This window comes from Fusarium subglutinans (assembly GCF_013396075.1).
Source record: "Fusarium subglutinans strain NRRL 66333 chromosome Unknown NRRL66333_c0000098, whole genome shotgun sequence".
Taxonomy (NCBI): Eukaryota; Fungi; Ascomycota; class Sordariomycetes; order Hypocreales; family Nectriaceae; genus Fusarium; species Fusarium subglutinans.
In genome coordinates, this window is record NW_023502161.1 from 98404 (window position 1) to 117493 (window position 19090).

At 48.8% G+C, this 19090-nt stretch overlaps 7 protein-coding genes across 7 annotated transcripts; 4 read left to right on the top strand and 3 right to left on the bottom strand.

Annotated features, from left to right (window-relative positions):
* Positions 1-314: 314 nt before the first annotated feature.
* On the bottom strand, positions 315-1532 carry FSUBG_7583 (uncharacterized protein; the record flags this gene model as incomplete). The annotated part of the gene is made up of 1 exon (XM_036685903.1): positions 315-1532. The coding sequence occupies one exon, from the start codon at positions 1530-1532 to the stop codon at positions 315-317; it is 1218 nt and encodes a 405-aa protein (XP_036536904.1).
* Positions 1533-3603: 2071 nt separating this feature from the next.
* FSUBG_7584 (prepro-neutral protease) lies at positions 3604-5705 on the bottom strand (the record flags this gene model as incomplete). The annotated part of the gene is made up of 5 exons (XM_036685904.1): positions 3604-3758; positions 3883-4672; positions 4721-4853; positions 4906-5291; positions 5343-5705. 5 exons carry the CDS (start codon positions 5703-5705, stop codon positions 3604-3606), a joined length of 1827 nt encoding a protein of 608 aa, XP_036536905.1.
* A 2541-nt stretch (positions 5706-8246) lies between these two features.
* Positions 8247-8978, top strand: FSUBG_7585 (short chain dehydrogenase family; the record flags this gene model as incomplete). Its single annotated transcript, XM_036685905.1, has 1 exon — positions 8247-8978. The coding sequence occupies one exon, from the start codon at positions 8247-8249 to the stop codon at positions 8976-8978; it is 732 nt and encodes a 243-aa protein (XP_036536906.1).
* A 184-nt stretch (positions 8979-9162) lies between these two features.
* On the top strand, positions 9163-10617 carry FSUBG_7586 (C6 finger domain protein; the record flags this gene model as incomplete). The annotated part of the gene is made up of 4 exons (XM_036685906.1): positions 9163-9229; positions 9452-9960; positions 10008-10136; positions 10186-10617. 4 exons carry the CDS (start codon positions 9163-9165, stop codon positions 10615-10617), a joined length of 1137 nt encoding a protein of 378 aa, XP_036536907.1.
* A 494-nt stretch (positions 10618-11111) lies between these two features.
* FSUBG_7587 (5'-3' DNA helicase) lies at positions 11112-12929 on the top strand (the record flags this gene model as incomplete). The annotated part of the gene is made up of 1 exon (XM_036685907.1): positions 11112-12929. One exon carries the CDS (start codon positions 11112-11114, stop codon positions 12927-12929), a length of 1818 nt encoding a protein of 605 aa, XP_036536908.1.
* Positions 12930-13100: 171 nt separating this feature from the next.
* Positions 13101-16078, top strand: FSUBG_7588 (atp-dependent dna helicase pif1; the record flags this gene model as incomplete). Its single annotated transcript, XM_036685908.1, has 2 exons — positions 13101-13159; positions 13756-16078. 2 exons carry the CDS (start codon positions 13101-13103, stop codon positions 16076-16078), a joined length of 2382 nt encoding a protein of 793 aa, XP_036536909.1.
* A 201-nt stretch (positions 16079-16279) lies between these two features.
* FSUBG_7589 (pyrethroid hydrolase) lies at positions 16280-18002 on the bottom strand (the record flags this gene model as incomplete). Its single annotated transcript, XM_036685909.1, has 6 exons — positions 16280-16304; positions 16360-16476; positions 16520-16947; positions 17016-17060; positions 17208-17516; positions 17568-18002. The coding sequence occupies 6 exons, from the start codon at positions 18000-18002 to the stop codon at positions 16280-16282; spliced, it is 1359 nt and encodes a 452-aa protein (XP_036536910.1).
* Between the last annotated feature and the right edge of the window lie 1088 nt (positions 18003-19090).

Genomic DNA, 19090 nt, shown 5'->3' on the forward strand with positions numbered 1-19090 from the left:
AAATAGTACAGAAAATACAAATTGTTAATCAAAACCTGTCACAAACTTAGTATAGCGCTGACTCGAGATTTGACTAGAAATATAATGTAGTAGCAATGTCGGTCTGCATTATCTGGCTATATAGCTATTGACATAACCTCTTTCGCCTTTCGCAGACCATAAACAATTACTAAAGCTTGCAATCCTTCGTCCTATCGGCATCCATGTACTGCTTCGCAAACCACAAGCTGCCAGCCTGCCAGATATTGCCCTCATGCTATAGCCTATCTGCCACCAAAATCCGAGACCCCATCTCACTCTTCATCTTCATCAGACTAGAACTGCTCTCCGCCAGACTGGGGTCTCTCATCGATGGGAAACATATTGCTCCAGCTTTCATACTCTTCTTCGGTCAGAGTAGCTTTATACCATTCGTTTCGTCGGCTCAGAAAGGCCTCATCTGGAGCGCAACGCTCCATGTTCAAGAGGGTGACAAGGGCCTTTCCGCCCCGGGTATTCGCCAGGCGTAGAATTAAACTCCAGTTGTGACTGTTACAGGCCTCTTGGTCGGTCTGGTTGATGGGATGACCTGCCTCCTTCTCCGCATGGCAGACTGAGTTTGCCATGTGCTTCCAGTCTGCGATCTCGTCATCACGCATTCGCCAATGAGTCTTCAGAAACACGACCAGCTGTTCCGCTGATCCGTCTACGGTCGGGGTCTTTAAAGCGTGTTCCATATCCGCCTCGAGCGCCTCCACTCCTTCATCTCGTGCCATCTGGGCAGGATCGACTCGACACCGAAGTCGAGTCTCGTTAGCCATAAAGGCGTCGTTGACCTCTGCTCGAGTGACAGATGATGATTCCCGCAGCTTGGCCACGCTCTGCATCATGAGAGCGTAGTTGTCCATCTCGATATCTCGATAAGCAAATAGTCTGTCTGTATGTTGCTTGATCAGTATTGCTGCTTCCTGTTTATCCTTGGGTAGGCCCAAAGCCAGGGTCTCGATAGTACGGATCGCTCGTCTGGTTGCATCTGCCTCCACCTGGAAGATCTCTTGGCTTATCTCGTCTGTCACCTCTACCTCCAGGAGGATAGGGGCCTCCAGAAATCTCCAGTCAAGGTCAAAGTTCTCCGACTTTGCCCATCGCTCGAGGAGATTTCTTCTGGCCTTGGAGATGAGCGGGAAAATCTCTTCTGTAACTTCCCGCTCGATGATCGGCCCAACCACATCCTTTGTGCTCTCGTCGTCCATCAGTCTATCTAGCCAATGAGCATTGCGTCGGTCCCATTCTTCCGCTGTGATCACCTTTGTAATCGGGGTTGATGGGAGAGCTGGCCGGAATGGAAATGGCTGCATGAAGTCGGTCAGTTCTTGTTGGATGTTGATGACGTTGGCAGGGTACGGCTCGGGAACGACTTCAGGAAGCATCGTGCGCTCCTTTGTCTGTGTCTTGCCAGACTTTAGAACTGAGGGAACTGCAGACCCGTCGTCGGCAGTGAGGAGATTGGAGGAGGCAGGTGTATGACTTGTATCGGGCTCGACGTGATCCATCAGTTCAATCTGTTGTGTGAGATCCTCTTGTTCGTCTGGTTGGTTAGTAAAGACAGATTCTCATTAAGAGGAGTACCAAGTGGTAATACCTTGTGCAAAGTTCTTTGTCGGCGAAGCTGGACTGTTGTCGTTTGTATCGTTTGGCGCCTAATGTGTGGGCGCTGGGGTCCTGTTACTTGGCTCCAAGGTCTGATCTTGCTGCTGGGATTCAGTCGTCGCGCCGATGCCGCAGAACTTTAAGAAGTTCACCAACCGAGCAGCTTTGATCTGTAGATCATATGAATGAAATCTTATTATGTTATAACAAGATGCGCGTTGTGGGTGACCGATCCAAGTCACGGACTGATGTGTTGGAAATGTTGCGGGAGGCGAGTTTTTGGTGTCGAGACAAAGTGGGTCACTGAACAAGATATTGGAGCAACCAAAACAACATGTCCTGGATTACCGTTCGTCCTTACGTCACTCAGCCTCGCCTGTGGGATTCAAGTTGACTATGCCGCAGTGCAGACCAGTGCAAGAGACATCGACAGACTGGACAACTAAAGATCCATATCTGCCAAGCATCTGCTCAATTTGTTTGCAGAAAGACAGACGATCATCCGGGTGTCATACAATCTCTGAGCGTACATTTAGTAAACAGGGGGTATTCAAGTTAATGATGCCGCTGAAGTTAGTTGTCTCATTAAGTAAGATGCTAATGGACTAAATACAGACAGACAATTCTCAAGAGACTCTTGACTACGGCTTTTACGGGTTCATCGAGGTACGTACTCGGACGAGGTCGCGTCGGGTGGCTTGGGTCATGACCCAAGTCTGCTCCATTCCCCTGAAAAATGACACGGATCGCATCACACAAGAATTCCGCTAATCTTCTTCCAGCTCGCTCTCGTGACGCTCGACCGTGACTAGACAGACGCTATAAGAATTGCCTGCAGACCATTGCCTTGCGAAAGATAGATCCGCAGCGGACTCTTGTGTATCAATTCGTGCAGTGAGATAGACAAATTTCCCCGGCATGGCTTCAGATACCGACCGATTTCTACAGCCCACGACTTCGCGAAAGCGCAGACATGCTGCCTCCAATGCTTCCAATGCTATATCGGCCTTGGTCGCCAATCCATTCAGTGATAAGGCGCCAGATCCTTCCCCAGTCACACCTCCAAGCAAGAGACATATAGCACAGGAGGAATCGTCATATACTCATAACTCCTCCTTTGCCAACTCATCTGCAGGCGACTCTTCACCCGTACCTATAGAGAGCTTACCGAGAGTAAGTCCTTAGATAAGAGTAGCGCTGTTGCGACGACCGAAACCACCAACGTCTTGTCCGCCGATCCAATCGAAGACCAACTACATCCAATCGAACCAGCCGTCTCGAGGTTATATCCCTTTATATACCTCTTGGTCTCTTCCCTTTGCAATGCCCTAGGGCTTGTAATAAGATTTATTGGTTATTGTGAAAGCTTATAGGTAAAAGCTTATATCGGGGAAAAAGAAATATCGTGTTGTCATTCATTATCTGTGTTCATAGCCTAAAGCTTAACCTTATAGGCCGCAGTCATCCCATAATCGAACCAACCACCTGCAATCTCCACACCGTTACAGCAGAGGTCGGCTCAGTCGAAGACCTGATTGAGTCTATCTATACACTAGAGTTTCAACCAGGAAGAAACTGCCAGCCGCGGGTCGTACACGGTGAACCAAGGTTCAAAGCATGGGTCATTCAAGCACACCAGCCGACAGGGGAGTACAGACGATTCATCCGACTTAGAGCAGTTCTTATTATAACTTTAGGACGACTTTAGGAAAGCGTTTAGAGGATTTTAGGATTATTATCATAAACCGAGATGAGTTTAGAAGACGACAAGACCCACTCTCCACTCAAAATCACCCGATCCCAAATGCAACCATCGAAAGCAGTTTCACGTACTTGTAATTGAACTCAACATCAACATACGAGACTATATACAACACAACCATATATATACCAGAATAAACATAGACATCATCTTCACAGCCAACTCGTAACCCATCATTCATTCATCCACTCATCGTCCTGACCCTTCTTCCCTTAACATCCAGAAGGAAGAGCAAAGCTCTCAGTGCGGCTCGAAGCACTATACTTGGCACCAGTTCCAAGACCGCGCTTAGCGAAACCCTTCCAGATTTCACACTTATTGGCCCCCTTGGTAAGGGCAGTGTCAGCATCAATAATGGCATCTCGAGCTTGAACCATGTTAGGGTTGCATGGTTGCCTATCAAAAGTATTAGCAAGATATCGGTTTTATAGGTTTGGGGAATACTTTCAGCGACATGCCAGTGACCACCAGATACATGGATAAATATCTACCATCAGTAGGAACGCCGTTACTAAACTTGGGCTCATCTGCATCACTGTTCCCATGCTTGTCGATGAGGTTCCACATAACCTCATACAGGGCAGTAGCCCAGTAAGTACCAATAGCATGGACTCCACTGAGACTGTTCACACTCTTGTAAGTGTAGGGGTTGGTGGTAAGGCTTGTGCTGTAGGGATAAGCTCGGATACCAGCAGCGTTGTTGTACACCCAGTCACCCATGACCTTGTTGCTGGCGCGGGTATCCTTGGATGTTGTGTGGACAGCAGTAGCCATAAAGTCACCCCAGCCTTCACCCATACCACCGGATTCACCGCCAGGGAGACATCCGGAATTAGCAGGTCCACCAGTCAAGCGGTTGGACAGGCCGTGAGTGTACTCGTGGATGACAACACCAGCGTCGAAACTGCAGTCGCGCTGGGGTGTGCTATAGGTCCAGAGATACATTCTCATTCTGCCAGGCTGGCCATCCGCTGGGGTGGCAAAGTTGGCGTTGTTTGTACCGCTTCCATCCTGAGCATTGAGAATGACGAAGTCATTTCCCTGGCCTCCCTGGCCGTTATTGTTGGTCTGGAAGTTACCTGCTTGCTCCGTGAATCCTAACAAATACAATAGATCATGATATTTGTTGGCAGTATAGAACAGTTGAGTGATAGAGGCGTCACGGTAACTGGTTGGGGTAGTAGTGCTTGTGGAATAATCATACTCAAACTTCAAGGAAGGACTGTCAGGGCGATAGTTATTGAGGTAAGTGGAGCCCCCACTTGGGTTAACCTGGCTAATCTAGCACAATGTTAGCTTTGGTCGGCCAATTGTCAATTCATAACTAACCCCGTTGTTTCCACGGGTTGTGGTGTAGTTGTTTGAACCGTCGCTGAGCCAAGTGAACTCTGAGGCTTCGAGGTTCCAAGGGTTGGAAACAGTGGAACGAGATCCCTTGGAAGGATCGTTGACACCCCAAGGACTATTGTAGAATGGTTAATTGTATTCCAATGGGCAAATATGGAGATACGCACTAAACTTTGTAAGTAGCTTCGTTGACGTAGTCAACAACACCGACGACCTCATCAGTCTTGGCAGCGTTGACATAAGTCAACAGCCAGTTGTCAACAATATCAGTCTCAACTCTCCAAGTGAGCTTGAGCTCCTTGTTCTCATCAACAAGGTAGGTGAGCTTAGCCTCAGGCTTGCTGACGGTACCCTTGGTTCCAGTGAAGGTGTAGTGGTTGTTGCTCTTCTTCTCAGCCTTAGCCTTCTCAGCCTCAACGGGGAGGGAGAGAACATCAACAGTGTTCTTGAGAGCGTCGACGGGGTCCTTCTCGTCACGCTTAGTGAGGGGTCCAGGAATCTTGCCATCATAGAAGCTGTTTCCAAAGGAGAAGACGTCCCCATCAGGGCCAATCTATATACGCATCAGCATATCTTTGAGCATTAAAAAGCACATAATACTCACGTTAACGTTGAAATCGGCATTATCAATATCAATACCATTGATAGTTTGCTTAAAGTGGATGTGGGCCAAACCCCCACTTCCGACATAGTGGTCGTTGACCATTCGGAAAGTAGCCTTGGGGAATGTCGACTTGACCAAGTCCTTGGCAGTCTCGGTATAATCAGCGCGCTTGGTGACGACCTTGGCACTGACATCATCAGGAACCTCTTCCTGAGGAACGTACTCGGCCATGGGAGGAAGCTTGAAAGCTTCCAGGTCGAGGCCACGCTTGCTCAGCGGTGAAGGGTTGGGAGTCCTTCGGCTGGGATGAGCACCAGCGAGGCTGGAGAGGCCGATGAGGAGAAGAGAGTCTGAGAAACGCATCTTGATGAGTTGCACTGAAGTGAAGTGCTGAGTTGATGATGATGTTCGTGAAGGTCAGAGAGACATGTTTAAAGGATCTATTATATACTTCTATCTTCTACAATACTATGCTTCCAGTCATCCACGCTTCTATCCAACTTCCCAATTCAAATGGGACTTTTGTCTATCTTGGCCTCGAATATCTAGAAGCTCATAACTATCCACTGGCCTATTCTGGGATATAAGCGCTGCAAGAAGGGTCTTTTGTCCAGGCACTATCTCGCAAACACTACAGTCATGCGACATTGCTATCTGGGGTCACTTGTTCCTGGCCCTCAGTCCCGCTAGGGTTAGCACGTCATATCGCAATATCTCGGCGACAGCGAGATAGGAAGGTCTTCTCGGACAAACAACAGCCGAGGGAATAAACGGCTCGGGACGAACCATCGTAGATTTGCACTTTGGGGAAAGTGCGCGGAGTGGATAGCCTGATTGGTATGTATGCGCCGAGGGCTAGTAATTAGTGAGTATTGCAAGCTTAAGAGTAAGGTTAACGCAGGTTAAGCATGATAAACCTTCTTTGTACATCTTCGGAGCTTTTAGGACGCTAGAAATTAAGTGGTGCAGTCATAGATATGCTCGGACTATACACAGGATGAAAGGGTTGCGGTCAAAGGCACTATCAAGCATCTCAACACCACTATCAGAACAATTATACCCTAAAAGGAAGTCCATAGTCTAGACCACTACACCGCAATATACTCTGATCTGCAAGATAAAGACGCCAGGTTATTTCTGCACTCTGCAAGCGCCTCGTCGGCCCCTGCGTCTTCTTGGCACAAGTACTTTTTGACGAACGGCATCCGTGTGATCTACCACGGCATCCCTGCACATCTGCGGACCTTCCATGTTGGGCCATGTCTCCCGGCAATACCACCCTCAACGCGGAGACGGTGGGCCAATCAATCATCACTCCGCTGTTTATGACTTGCAGGAAAGATGATTGTTATCAGTGGTAAAGAGGGGTAGTTGGGGCCCTGCGAGATTTATTAAGGCTCACTTGGGTATTGGAACTGCCTTTTACATGCTGTAGCATTTGTGCTATGATGTTCAAATTGATATCATGCCGCTTTTGATATGGAAGGTAGTATTGCTTGTTAAGTGAGTGCATCACGCGTCTATTTGCGAGTCAGTGACAGGATGTTGTATCTTGCAGATACGAAGCGGCCTCATTATCAGCCTTGCTTGATACCATGGCGTTAGGGACTTGCTTCCTTTCCCGCTCATGGATATCAGGTCCAAAAATCTGATGTATTTCTTCCAAGTCATGATATGAGCGACAAGAGTCCAGGGTTCCTTCATTCCGGCATACCAACTTGTCGAATATCCCCTCGTCCGAGTGGCCATCGTCGGATGACACGAGCGACAGCTCCAAGTGACCTGCCAATCTTGTCAAGCTTCGAGATTGCTACTGGCCAAGCTTTCCCCACGCCTTGGCTTTTCAGGTCAGAGTGGTCTGTGGGTTCGTATGACCCAGTAGAGACTCGGCATACATTGATTTACTATTGATGGAGGTGCCAAGTGGACAGGGTAGTCTACCATGGAGTACCATATGACTACCCAAATGACATGTGCAAACTCATACTCATTCTATATGTTGGCTTCATCATTCATGCTACGATATCATGTTTTCAACTAGCAATGTTTGACATCAGAAGCGCTGTCTGGGCTATCCTCCTTTTCGTGAAGCGTGAGGAAAGCTCTCACAATAATGGTGTTATGAAAGTATGACTCCATTACCATTACAATCTCTTCTTTGTTGCTGGAATTAGGTTAATTTAGTATTATTTATTGCGCAAAGGCAACGTTATTGGCCTCAAAGCGTCTAGTTTAGGTCTACATAACCTATAGCTAACTAAAGTAACGTCCGTTTTCTACGCATCGGCATCATCGCAGTCACAGAGGATAGAGACATATTGATTTAGAAATTCAAATGAATTCGAAAGAAGGAGTTGTAATGGAGGATCTAACATATGCTTTCTTAGTTTTGATCAAAGATCGCGTTTCTGATCATCTTTAGAGGCTGAGTCACGCTTTCCTCGACGAGAGAGGGATCAGGGCTTTTTGTGTCTCAAACATGTTAACTATATCTGAAGCAAACCCAAATATGTCCTCATTTTTTTTATAAATTCTGTTTTCTTCATATTAGAATAAAATGCCCCCTCATACCCATGGGGACGTCAATGGTCGATTGGCTTTAGCCTTTAATCACCACGGCCAAATTGGCCGTGGACCCATTTTTAAGCCCGGTGAATTTGGACGCGGCGCGCGGGAACCACTTCATGATCCATATAGAGAACACGATGGAGACCATGCGGAAACACTAGTAAAATATGGAACTCATAGGCAAACTTGGCCGTTGAAATTTATAATACGTTGTAGGAAGTCTCATGGCTATCGTTGCCATGGAATAGCTATATAAAGATGTCTCTTCACTCCCTTCACCAAACTCATCACCAATACAATACAAATCAATCCTTTACACTATTCAAGTTACTCGCAATGTCTCAAACTCTTGCGCTCGTCACTGGCTCAACTCAAGGCATCGGCCTTGCAGTCGCCAAAGAACTCGCCATCAAGCATAATTACCATGTCCTCCTCGGCGTTCGAAACGCCAAAGCGGGAGAAGAAATCGCCTCTGATCTTTGCAAAAACGGCCATCAAGCTTCAGTCGTAGAGCTTGACCTCACCTCTCCTGAGTCCATCGACAAGGCAGTCAAGCATATCGACGAAAAATACGGACATCTCGATGTTCTCATCAACAACGCTGCTGTTTTGCTCGATTTTGACAAGGGCCTTTCAACCTGGGATCTCTTCTCCAAGACATTCACAACCAACGTCATAGGAACCGCCTGTCTTAGTCAAAGCCTCCTGCCTCTTCTTCGCAAAGCAAAGAATGCTCCGCCGCGCATTGTGTTTGTCTCGAGCGTCATGGGCAGTCTCACCAAGGCCACTGATGAAACCACGATCTATTACAACATTGACTACAAGTCTTACGACGCGAGCAAGGCAGCGGTTAATATGCTTATGATCAACTTTGCCCGAGAGTTGCATGATGTGGGTGGAAAGGTTAATGTTGTTTGTCCAGGGTTGGTGAAGACGGGCTTGTCGGGTTATCATGAGTGGGGAACGAGTACTGAAGTTGGCGCTGAAAGGATCGTGCAAATGGCGACTATTGGGGAGGATGGGCCTACAAGGACTTTCAGTGACCGTAATGGAGAGCTTCCTCTGTAAATAGCAACTTTACACCATATGTTGGTACGGTAATTTAGTGTTTGCCCAATTGCGGAGTCAAATCCTTGCGCAGGTCTTGGCCGCAAGATTTTAGCCTTAAATCCGAAAGCATATTTCTGCTTACCAACCTCCACTTGTACTCTCCTACATCACTTTCAAATCGCAAAGACTCGTATCGGCCGCCATGGAGACTTCAATGGAATCTCTATTCTTTGAAACTTGTCACTTTTGCGACAAGGCTTTCACTCAGGGTATGTCTGTCCTAAGCATGCCTGTCAGCCGCTGACAGTTGTCAGAGCATCCGTACAAACGTCACGTCAATTATTGCCGACGGGCTCAAACTCAACGTAAAGGACGCCCAAAATCCTGCACTTCCTGTAGAATAGCCAAGACGAAATGCGACTTTGGGCAGCCATGTTCGAGATGCACGAAGAAGGACCTCCGATGCGGGTATGGCCGCCTAATCTGCACAGGGACTGCCGCTTCAATTGAGCACAGCCAGGGACCCAATAGCCACTCCATGAATGACCTCATTCCGTGGGAGATCTTGGATGTTCCTTTTGAGCTGGACGAGTTCGCAAGTGGCTTCATCTCACCGCTGAATACTTTCGTCACTAACACTTCTGGACTTATGCCGACTTCTGTGGACGTATTACCACTCAACATAACAAGCGGTACTCAGATCCAGTCGCGGCTAAGATCGCTCAGCTCTAAAGGTGATTTGACACGTGTATCGAAACGTCTTTCAAGCCTACAGCACGCATCACGAGTGATCATGCAGATGCTCTACGCGTATCCTCAAATGATGCTTCGCCGACAAACCTTCCCGCCATTCATCCACCCGCATTGGCATGAGAAAACCCTCCCCGAGACGCTGGGTAGTTGCATCAGTCTTGCTCAGCTCTTTGCAGCACGAACGCCGGAAACTGAACCATTCTTGTGGAGAATTGTTGCTGTTGAGGAGGAGCGCTTTCGGGAAAAGGTAAACGTGACCAACCTCTTCGAGTAACATCGGCTGATACGAAACAGTTGCATGCCTTCTCTCCTCGTGAGGTGCATTTGTGTCTGGAAGCTATGATTATCTATATGATGATGTCGATGAGCGAACCTGATTCAGGAAGCAATGGCCGGACATCGAGGCTATTCGAAACAGCAGAGGTTAGTATTGAAAGAGTCTCCCCACAAACAATAAGCTAAACGTCACCAGCTTATCGGATCCCGGTTCCTCGAACTTGCGGGCAACTATTCAACCTCGGAGCTTTCCGAACCAAGCTTGACCTGGCAAGATTGGATATTCGCAGAATCACGCCGCCGAATGTCATGTCTGTGGCTGATAATAGGCTGCGTAATCACGGTTGAGAATGGGAAGAAATGCAGCGTGTGCAGCGACATGTGTAGTCTTCCTCTCCCATCTAGCAGGTTGCTCTGGGAAGCGAGAAGTCTTGAGGAATGGCAGACGGAGAAGGCTTTCTTTGATATGAGCTGTCCTATGACTACGTTGGGTGAGCTCGTTGAAGCGAAAGCAAACGCGGCAAACCCGGTTGAAGCGCAGAGGCTGCAGAACTGGGAGATGGGGAGCGATAAGATGTCAGCCATGTTGAATATTGCTGTTGAGTTTGTATGGGGCAACGTTTTGTAACGGTGGTCGTAACGGTGGACTATCATAACGGACTGTTTTCACACTGTATTACCGTGCGAACCTGTAGATCCACTAAAGCCCCAGTGGGCTGCCCCACTGAGGGAGAAGCTACAGAAGTAAACCTTTGTATCGGCATCGGGCATCAAGAATCGTGCGACGAGTCTCGAACTGAAGCCGCGCCAGATTTCGCTGTGATCGACGGAAGATTCCAGCAAATGACGTGTTTGTACCGGGAAAAGCAAAACTCCAAAAAAATAACGAATTGGGACGGAAGCCGGAGCCATGATTGCGTCAAATACGTCTGGTCACGTGCAGTACATCACTTCCGCGTTTTTGGGTTTGGCCCCTTGATAAATCAGGCGCGTTCCCTCCCGCAACCCAGCCTTTCGCCAACGCGAACGATTACCCTACGTGTGATGTGGGTACCTACTGCCAGGGCTCTGTAAGCACGCACTGACATCGTATGAAGATACTGTATCGAACCCATGCCCAGAATGAGAGGTCCAGCCCCTCCGACTTATCCTCCTACTCCGCCGCCCCAGGAGCCCCAGGGGACAAAACGAAAGGCCAGTGATGCTGCTCCGACAAGCGAGCACGAGAATCAGTTACAAACCCTTCCTCCTTCACCCAAACGGACTCAATGCGAAGCATCATCCCTCAGAGTCTCATCCAGCGGCCCTAAAGACGACACCCAACACGACGAGTTGGCACCTCCTGGCGATCGACTTATGATCAACACTGAGCCAGAAATAGCACTTTCTGATGAGCAGAATCAGCTACTTAACGCCATTATCGACGATGGACGCAATGTTTTCTTCACTGGCTCAGCGGGCAGCGGTAAATCGACTGTTCTCAAGACTGCTATTAGCCGGTTGCAGGATATGGGTAAGAGAGTTAAAATCTGCGCACCCACTGGCCGTGCTGCTGTGCCAATCGAAGGCACAACTGCCCACGCTTATATGGGATGGGGACCCAAACTGTTTGAAAAAGGAATAGCCGAGCTCAAGGGCGCATGCTTCCAAAAGACCACAAAAAAGCGCCTTAGAAGAACAGACGTGCTGATTATCGACGAGGTTAGCATGATTAGCAGTAATTTCTTAAACTGCATGAATGAGTGCTTGAAAAGCGTGAGAGCGGACAAGGCACGTTTGGCCTTCGGCGGCATTCAGCTCATCGTCACTGGGGACTTTTGCCAACTAGCCCCTGTCAAACCTTTTCAGTGGTGCTATCATTGCGGTGCCCCAACCAGCTTCAACAGTGCAGCCGGCCTGCATACTTGTCCCCGATCCAGGGACCACGGACCATGGGCTGACGAGGACAAATGGGCCTTCAGAAGCAGTGCTTGGGCCGAGGCCAACTTTGCCTGTTTCAACTTGAGAGGAATTCATCGTCAGAACGACCCCACATTCATCAAAGTCCTACAGAAATGCCGCCTTGGGGTCCCCTTCAATGAAAATGACATAGACCTGCTCATGAATCACGACTGCGAAGTTGAAAATGCGCCACAACTCCTCTGCACCATAGACGAGGTTGACCCGATTAATTACGCCAAGTTCCAAGCGATCACAGAGTATAAACCGAAGCAGTATACGGTCCGTGATGGCTTCAAATGGAATGAGGTACTGGAATGGGAGAATGAGAAGTATAGCAAAAGGTTTGGAGACGGAACATTGGTTGTGTTCAAGGACCATCAACTCGACCCGGTCGTCTACCTCAAAGAAACAATGCAAGTCATGCTCCAAGTAAACCTCGATATCAGAGCTGGACTCGTCAACGGAAGTCAAGGCGTTATCTGCGGCTGGGAGAGAATCGACCTGGCGAAACTGCCGGCACTCCAAGGACCATACTCGACCGACAGAGAACGCCACGTTCGAGCCTTTACTGCACAGCACCTACAAAAGCACATCAACAAAGAAGACCGCGTCTGGCCACGCGTGCGCTTCAGCAACGGGCGCGTCCGCACAATCTATCCCTGGTGCGTGATCACTGCCATTGGTGATATTAGGCCTTATTCCCTCCTGCACCGAACTCAAATTCCGCTTGTACCTGGCTGGGCTATCACCGTTCATAAGAGCCAGGGAATGACTCTGGAACGCGTTATTGTCAATCTGAGTAGGGCTTTTGCAGAGGGGCAGGTCTACGTTGCATTGTCGAGAGCGACAGGTCTCCGGGGTCTGAAGGTCGAAGGTGCGCAGGGACTCACGGTAGGAGAGGGAGGGAATGAGGAGGTTCGCCAGTTCCTTGTTGATACTTTTGGTCCTGAGATGTTTGAACAGCTTGAGGAAAACAATAAATCCGAGCTAGAAACATAAAGATTTGCCGAAGGGGGATGATGTTGAATGTGGGTTTCTTGTTATGTGGGCTTTGTATAATAATTGTATGTGAATGATCGCATATTGGAGTGGCATTGACAATCCTCAGTGTTTCGTAGTCGTTGAACTACGGCATGAATTGACCGATGATATATTTGTGGCAGGCCAGATATGTCTGTTGCTAGGAGAAGTACTTCTCGTTATGATCAGATTGTTCTTAAGACCGAAAGGTATTGACTCCAAGCTCTAAAAACTATACATTCACGACCTCCTCATCAGCTTCTACCCCACGTTGGTAGCCAAGCCTTGGGTAAGGAGTTACATACTTGCTGTTCTGATCGCTTACCCGTCGAGGATATTGGTGCGAGGCGCGTGATACGAGAATCAGCTGTCAGGTCTATCAACCCAAAATAGCACTCTTGTAAAGCCATTTCAGACTCAGACAGTATATCAGCTATCTATACAATTGCCCAAGATAATCGAGGATACTCAAGATCAGGGCGGTTCCGGACGATAAGACACTGACAAGCAATTGGCTAGGTCACGTGGGGGAGGCCACCACGCGTTTAGAGTTTGGCCCGTATTAAACTGGTCGCGTCCCCGCGCCCCCCGCTCCTCAAACCCAACGCTTCATCTACGCGATCGACCCGATCACTTTGATTCACGCGTATGTACATGCTATGTGGGTTCCCCTAGTCTTCCGTTCACCGCAAACATGCACTGATATCAAGTTTAGCTGCCTCATTCATTCCTACCCTAGCCAATTACTACGACTACCCTTCCCATGCCGAGAATGAGAGGTCCTAAGCCAAACACCTTTCCCCAGAGGGACCCCCCCCGGGGCACCGCTCAAGAGGAAACGCGACGCCAATGCGCAAGCTCCGACATCTGCCAACGAACCCAAGCGTTTTCAGCGATCGTCTTCTTACATCAGCATCCACTCATCGTCCGACGAAGATGAAGCCCCCAAAGCCAATTCCTCAAGCCGCGCCAATGCCAAGTCCTCGCCACAACAACCAAGGTCGAACAAGAATACAATGGCAAACTTTCTAGCCATGGGAAAGCAGAAGCCATCTCAGGCGCTGCAGCAAAGGCCACAACAGAAGCCATCTCAGGAGCCGCCGCAGAAGTCATCGCCCGCCAAGCCATCACAGCAGCCGCCGCAGACTCAACAGCAAAGGACACAGCACAAGCCTCAGAACAAACCATCGCAGATGCCGCCGCAGATCACACAGGAAATGCCACTGCAGACCCGACGGGAGATCCTCATGCAAAAGATACAGCAGCTCGAACAGCACATCGCAGAGCAAAAGTCACAGATGATTCCACAGCAGCTACCGCCGATGCAACAGCCAAGGACACAGCCAAGGCCACAGCAGTTTCCACAACAGATTCCACAACAGATTCCACAGCAGCCACGGCCGATGCCCTTACTTCCGTCCAATCCCTCGACAAGTGGTCCCGCCGATAATGAGGACGACTTCTTGGCCGTTGACCCGGTGCCTGAGCCAACGCTATGCAAAGAGCAGCAGGACCTCCTCGATCTCATCATGTCAGGAAGAAATGTCTTCTTCACTGGCTCAGCAGGATGCGGCAAGTCCACAGTTCTCAAAGCAGCAGTCAAGAAGCTTCGAGCGGCGGGTAAAACCGTTCACATCACCGCGCCAACCGGTCGAGCCGCTCTTGGAGTCAATGGCGTGACTACCTGGTCCTACATGAGCTGGATGATTGACGATATGAAGCTCCCCATAGGTAAGCTCAAAGGTCTTTCACATCGCCCAACTGTCAAGGAGCGTCTCGCGAAGACGGATGTTCTTATCATCGATGAGATCAGTATGGTTGAAAACCATCATTTCCAGCGCATGAACGAAGGCCTCAAGAGTGCGCGATGCTGGTCACCCCAACACGGGGACTACTTCCCAAACGCCCCAGCATTTGGCGGCGTCCAACTTCTTGTCACCGGCGATTTCTGTCAATTACCTCCAGTCAAGCCTTTCAAACACTGCATACGTTGTGGCTTAGAAACAACGGCGAATGCTGAATGGTCCCCAACTGAGTGGAACTGTAGGTCGAACTGCGGGCCATTTTATGTCGAGGACCAGTGGGCCTTCAGGAGCGCTGCCTGGGAAGATGCTAATTTCACTCATGTTCATCTGAAAGAGATTCATCGTCAAAGTGATGAGTCTTTTGTGAAAATGCTCCAGAAGTGCCGACTTGGCATACCATTTTCTAAAAAAGAAGAGAAGATGCTGCTCAGACAACATCCGGACGATGCCAAGTTTCGAAACGTGACAAAGCTTTTTGCCCACAAGAAGGCCGTACAGACAGAGAATAGAGTAAGTTTCGAGAGGTTGCCTGGAGAAGCTACCATCTATGAAGCCATTGACGGCTTCGATTGGAAAGAACATCATACAGAACTCGAACATTATAAGGATAAAGCACGCCGGGATAAATATTCCGATGTTCCGTATGTGCATGGGACTCTAGAACAGTGCAAAGAGAGTCCATTGGACGCCTACGTTGAGATGAAAGTCAATGCGCTGGTCATGCTCAAGGTCAACCTGGATACAGAGAAGGGCCTCGTCAACGGAAGCCAAGGCATCGTTGTCGGCTGGGAACCCTACGACCCCGAAAAACTTCCAAACACGAAAAAAGCCACCCTCTTGAATATAGATGTCCTTGCCGGTCACCATGCTGACTGGCGAGCGAGGAAGATCAGGCAGTACGCAGAGCGGCGTGGTATTCGGAGATGGCCGATCGTCCGGTTCAACAATGGTATCACACGCCCGATGTATCCATCAATAGTGGTCAATACTCTCGGGGCAACGGAACCTTACTCAGTACTATACAGAACACAACTCCCACTGGTTCTCGCATGGGCTGTCAGCATTCATAAGTCTCAGGGTATGACGCTGACTCACGTCACGACGGATCTTGGGCAAGCATGGGAGCAGGCGTTGAAGTATGTTGCGTTGTCGCGCGTGACGAGCCTTGACGGTCTTGCCATTCTCAAGCCTGGGGGGTGGAAGAAGCGTCAAAGCTGTAAGGACTCGTTGGCGGTGGTAGAGTCGTCATCCCACGAAGTGAGGGAGTTTCTTGAGGACAAGTTTGGGAGAAATTTATTCACAGATCTCGAGGGAAACAGATGATGGATATTACTGTCTTTAAAGCAAACGAATATTTTCAATTTATTATTTCAAGTAACCACTCACGGGGCCAAACTTCCCTGGCCATGCAGAAACGACGGCTACCCTTCTAACGCCGTCACGAGACTCCAGTCTCATCATCTTCCCCTCTACGAAGATACCCCAATCTTGGGTAAGGAGTCGGATACTTATTGTTATCATCGCTTAGCCATCGCGGATAATTGGGATCCTGCTCGGAACAGTAAGAAAGGGCACACCCGTACTGCTTGGGTTTGAACACTTACGTTATCGAAGAAGGGATGCTTCGAGCCAACATCTTGACGTTCTCGATACCATTCACTTTCTGGCAGATGCCGCCTTTTGCACCAGATGCAACGTGGCACTGTTCTGTGCGAGACTGTCTTGCCGCAAGTACACCAAAACTGTATTAAGTCATTAGCCTACCTCTCAACGTTGCTCGTTAGGGTTCGTACTGCTCGTTCGAACGCATGATCATGAAGCGTTTTTGAGGGCTCGGAATCATCTCCGTAGTCAATATCCTCCCTCACAATCCAATTCCACTCCATCTCTGTTCGTTCGGCAAAGTACTTTCGCGACGTCTTGCGCTCTTCCTCTTCACATCTGACGCAAATCCACCGCGTATAGACATCGCAATCACATCTTTCATTCAAGAACTTCCCAATTACTTCATTCTCAGTCTTCATGTCACACTCCTCGCACAGACACATGATATTATCGAGCTCATAACTGCCTCTCAAATGTGGTCTGCGATTCGGATATGCACTTGGTGGAGCTGCACGAGGACAACATCGGCATTCTTCACAGATGTTGATACCGCATTTCAGACACGGCAAAGCACCCGCCTCATCACACTTGGTGTTGTATAGCCGTACTTCAATCTCTTCGTCGCCTTTGAGATGAGGACTGGGCGTCCACTGACCCGCCATGCGGTTTCGGTGATAGGGACTTGCATAGGCTTGGGTTCCTGTCGGTAATCTCAAATGATTATTGACGCGTTAGAAGGTGCGATTTGAGTGGAGTTTGCATTCGACTAGATCGCATCCTCCATCCTATAACCAGATAACTAGCAACCGTGATTGTCGTTTCATATATTCTTGATCAATTGAAATACAAGCTTCACAAGCCACTTTCTGTGCTCTTCCACCAGATGCGGACTATGTCCAGATTCGATCTCCAAAGTGTCAGCACCCCAATTCTGAGCCACGCCCAGAAGCATCTCCCTGCTGAAGATAGGATCATTCTTGCAGATGACCATGATCTTAGAAATCTCCAAGTCTGCTGGCGTGCAAACCATAGGAACGTCGAAGGGAGCTTTGCTTTGATGGCAAAGTGTAGGGATAATCTCATCCGCGATGCCCTGATCAATATCCGAGAGAAATGCTTCCTTGGCCCTCTCTAGCTTCAGTGGCATACGTGTATCCTACTATAGTCAGTTCAGCGGCTAGGGGTGCTCAGTCTAGTATTGACGTACCGATACATCATGAAAGAATGGCGTCTTGCGATGCTCACCCGCAGCTTCATACATGGAGATGCCTTTATGAAGGACAGGGGTTGGGGCGACATAAATCACAGAGCTGAAGCCACCAGGAAGGCCTTGTTGCTCCCTTTCTGCAATACTGTGGCCTTCTATCGCCGCAGTAAGAGGGATAGCTCCATAACTATGACCAATACCAACGACTTTCCTCCCACGGTCGATGTAGGGCAGAACAGCGTCGTGGATCCTCTTCACATCATCGTGGTATGTCTTGCCGTCGACCGAGTCATCGTAGCCGGAGCTTGCAAGAGACGGTGCAAGGACAGTAAAACCTGATTGCTGGAAAGCTTGGATGAGAGGTCGGTAGTGGAAAGGTCGATGCCAAGCACCGTGAATTAGAAGTATGACTGGCTGCTGGTCCTTTTCATTCATTGTAAGCTTTGTATAAAAGGGAAGATTAATTTTGTAATTATCGATCGGCTTATGCTAAGGTTATATATGTAAGAGTCGATAATCACGGAATCCTTCTTCGGACGAAACCTCCGATTTCGCACTGATATGTCTGCGATATGCCATTCAGTCTTACACTTCGCTACCTTTCGGATAGAGATTCGGACGAACTTAGGGCGGGTCAATGTGCTGACAAACATACCCATTCCCACTGATTACAGGCATACTGTCATCACTACCAGTCATGGGAGAGTTTCCCGTTGCTCCTACACGCATGGCATCGGCTAGCAACGGCAAGCCGGTTATGACTCTACGGTATAGTGTACTCTAGAACCTACCCCCTGGATGTAAATTCCATCGCATCAATCGAGGTCGGGTATAGATCTAAGCATTCTTGCCATGATATCTTAGGTCGCATGGCTCGCAGGTTCAACAATCTTGGCTGAAGCAGGACAATTGGTATGTTCTTCTGTAGGTTGCCCTCACTATACTCTAGAAATCTCAGGCCTTTGTGCTCAATAGCTGCACCCCTATCGGTCTCTTAGATGTGTTGTTTGCGGTAAAGACTTGTGGCTGATAGCTTGAACCGGCAGATAGAAGTCAGTCCTATCCGTCTCCTTGCATCGCTGATCACTGCCCTCGTCACATGAACCGTCATAATCCTGCGGCAGAGTCATATCGGCCACTATTTGGAACAACTTTGAGATCATCGAGATCCCTTATAGAAGGCACAAATAACATAAACGGCAGTTCGGGGAGCAGACCTAGTGGCTGAAGCTGAAATGCATTCAGACAGTACCGGCGATTGATCAGCACCGTCACCTACCAGTAGAACTTCGTTATTAGCTCGGCACGGCCCGGGTTCAGCTAGGACATTGGTAGCCGGCTAGGGACTGATCGCCAGTCAACAGAACTGATTGGATTATGATGATTACAGAATGTGTCTGTATCAACTTGACCTGCCCCCAAGGTGCAAGAAGGCTTCTGATACTAAATTAAGGTACTGAAAATACTTGGTCTAGATCCTCTAAATATGTACTAAATTATGCTAAGTTTGCCTAAGGCCTTTT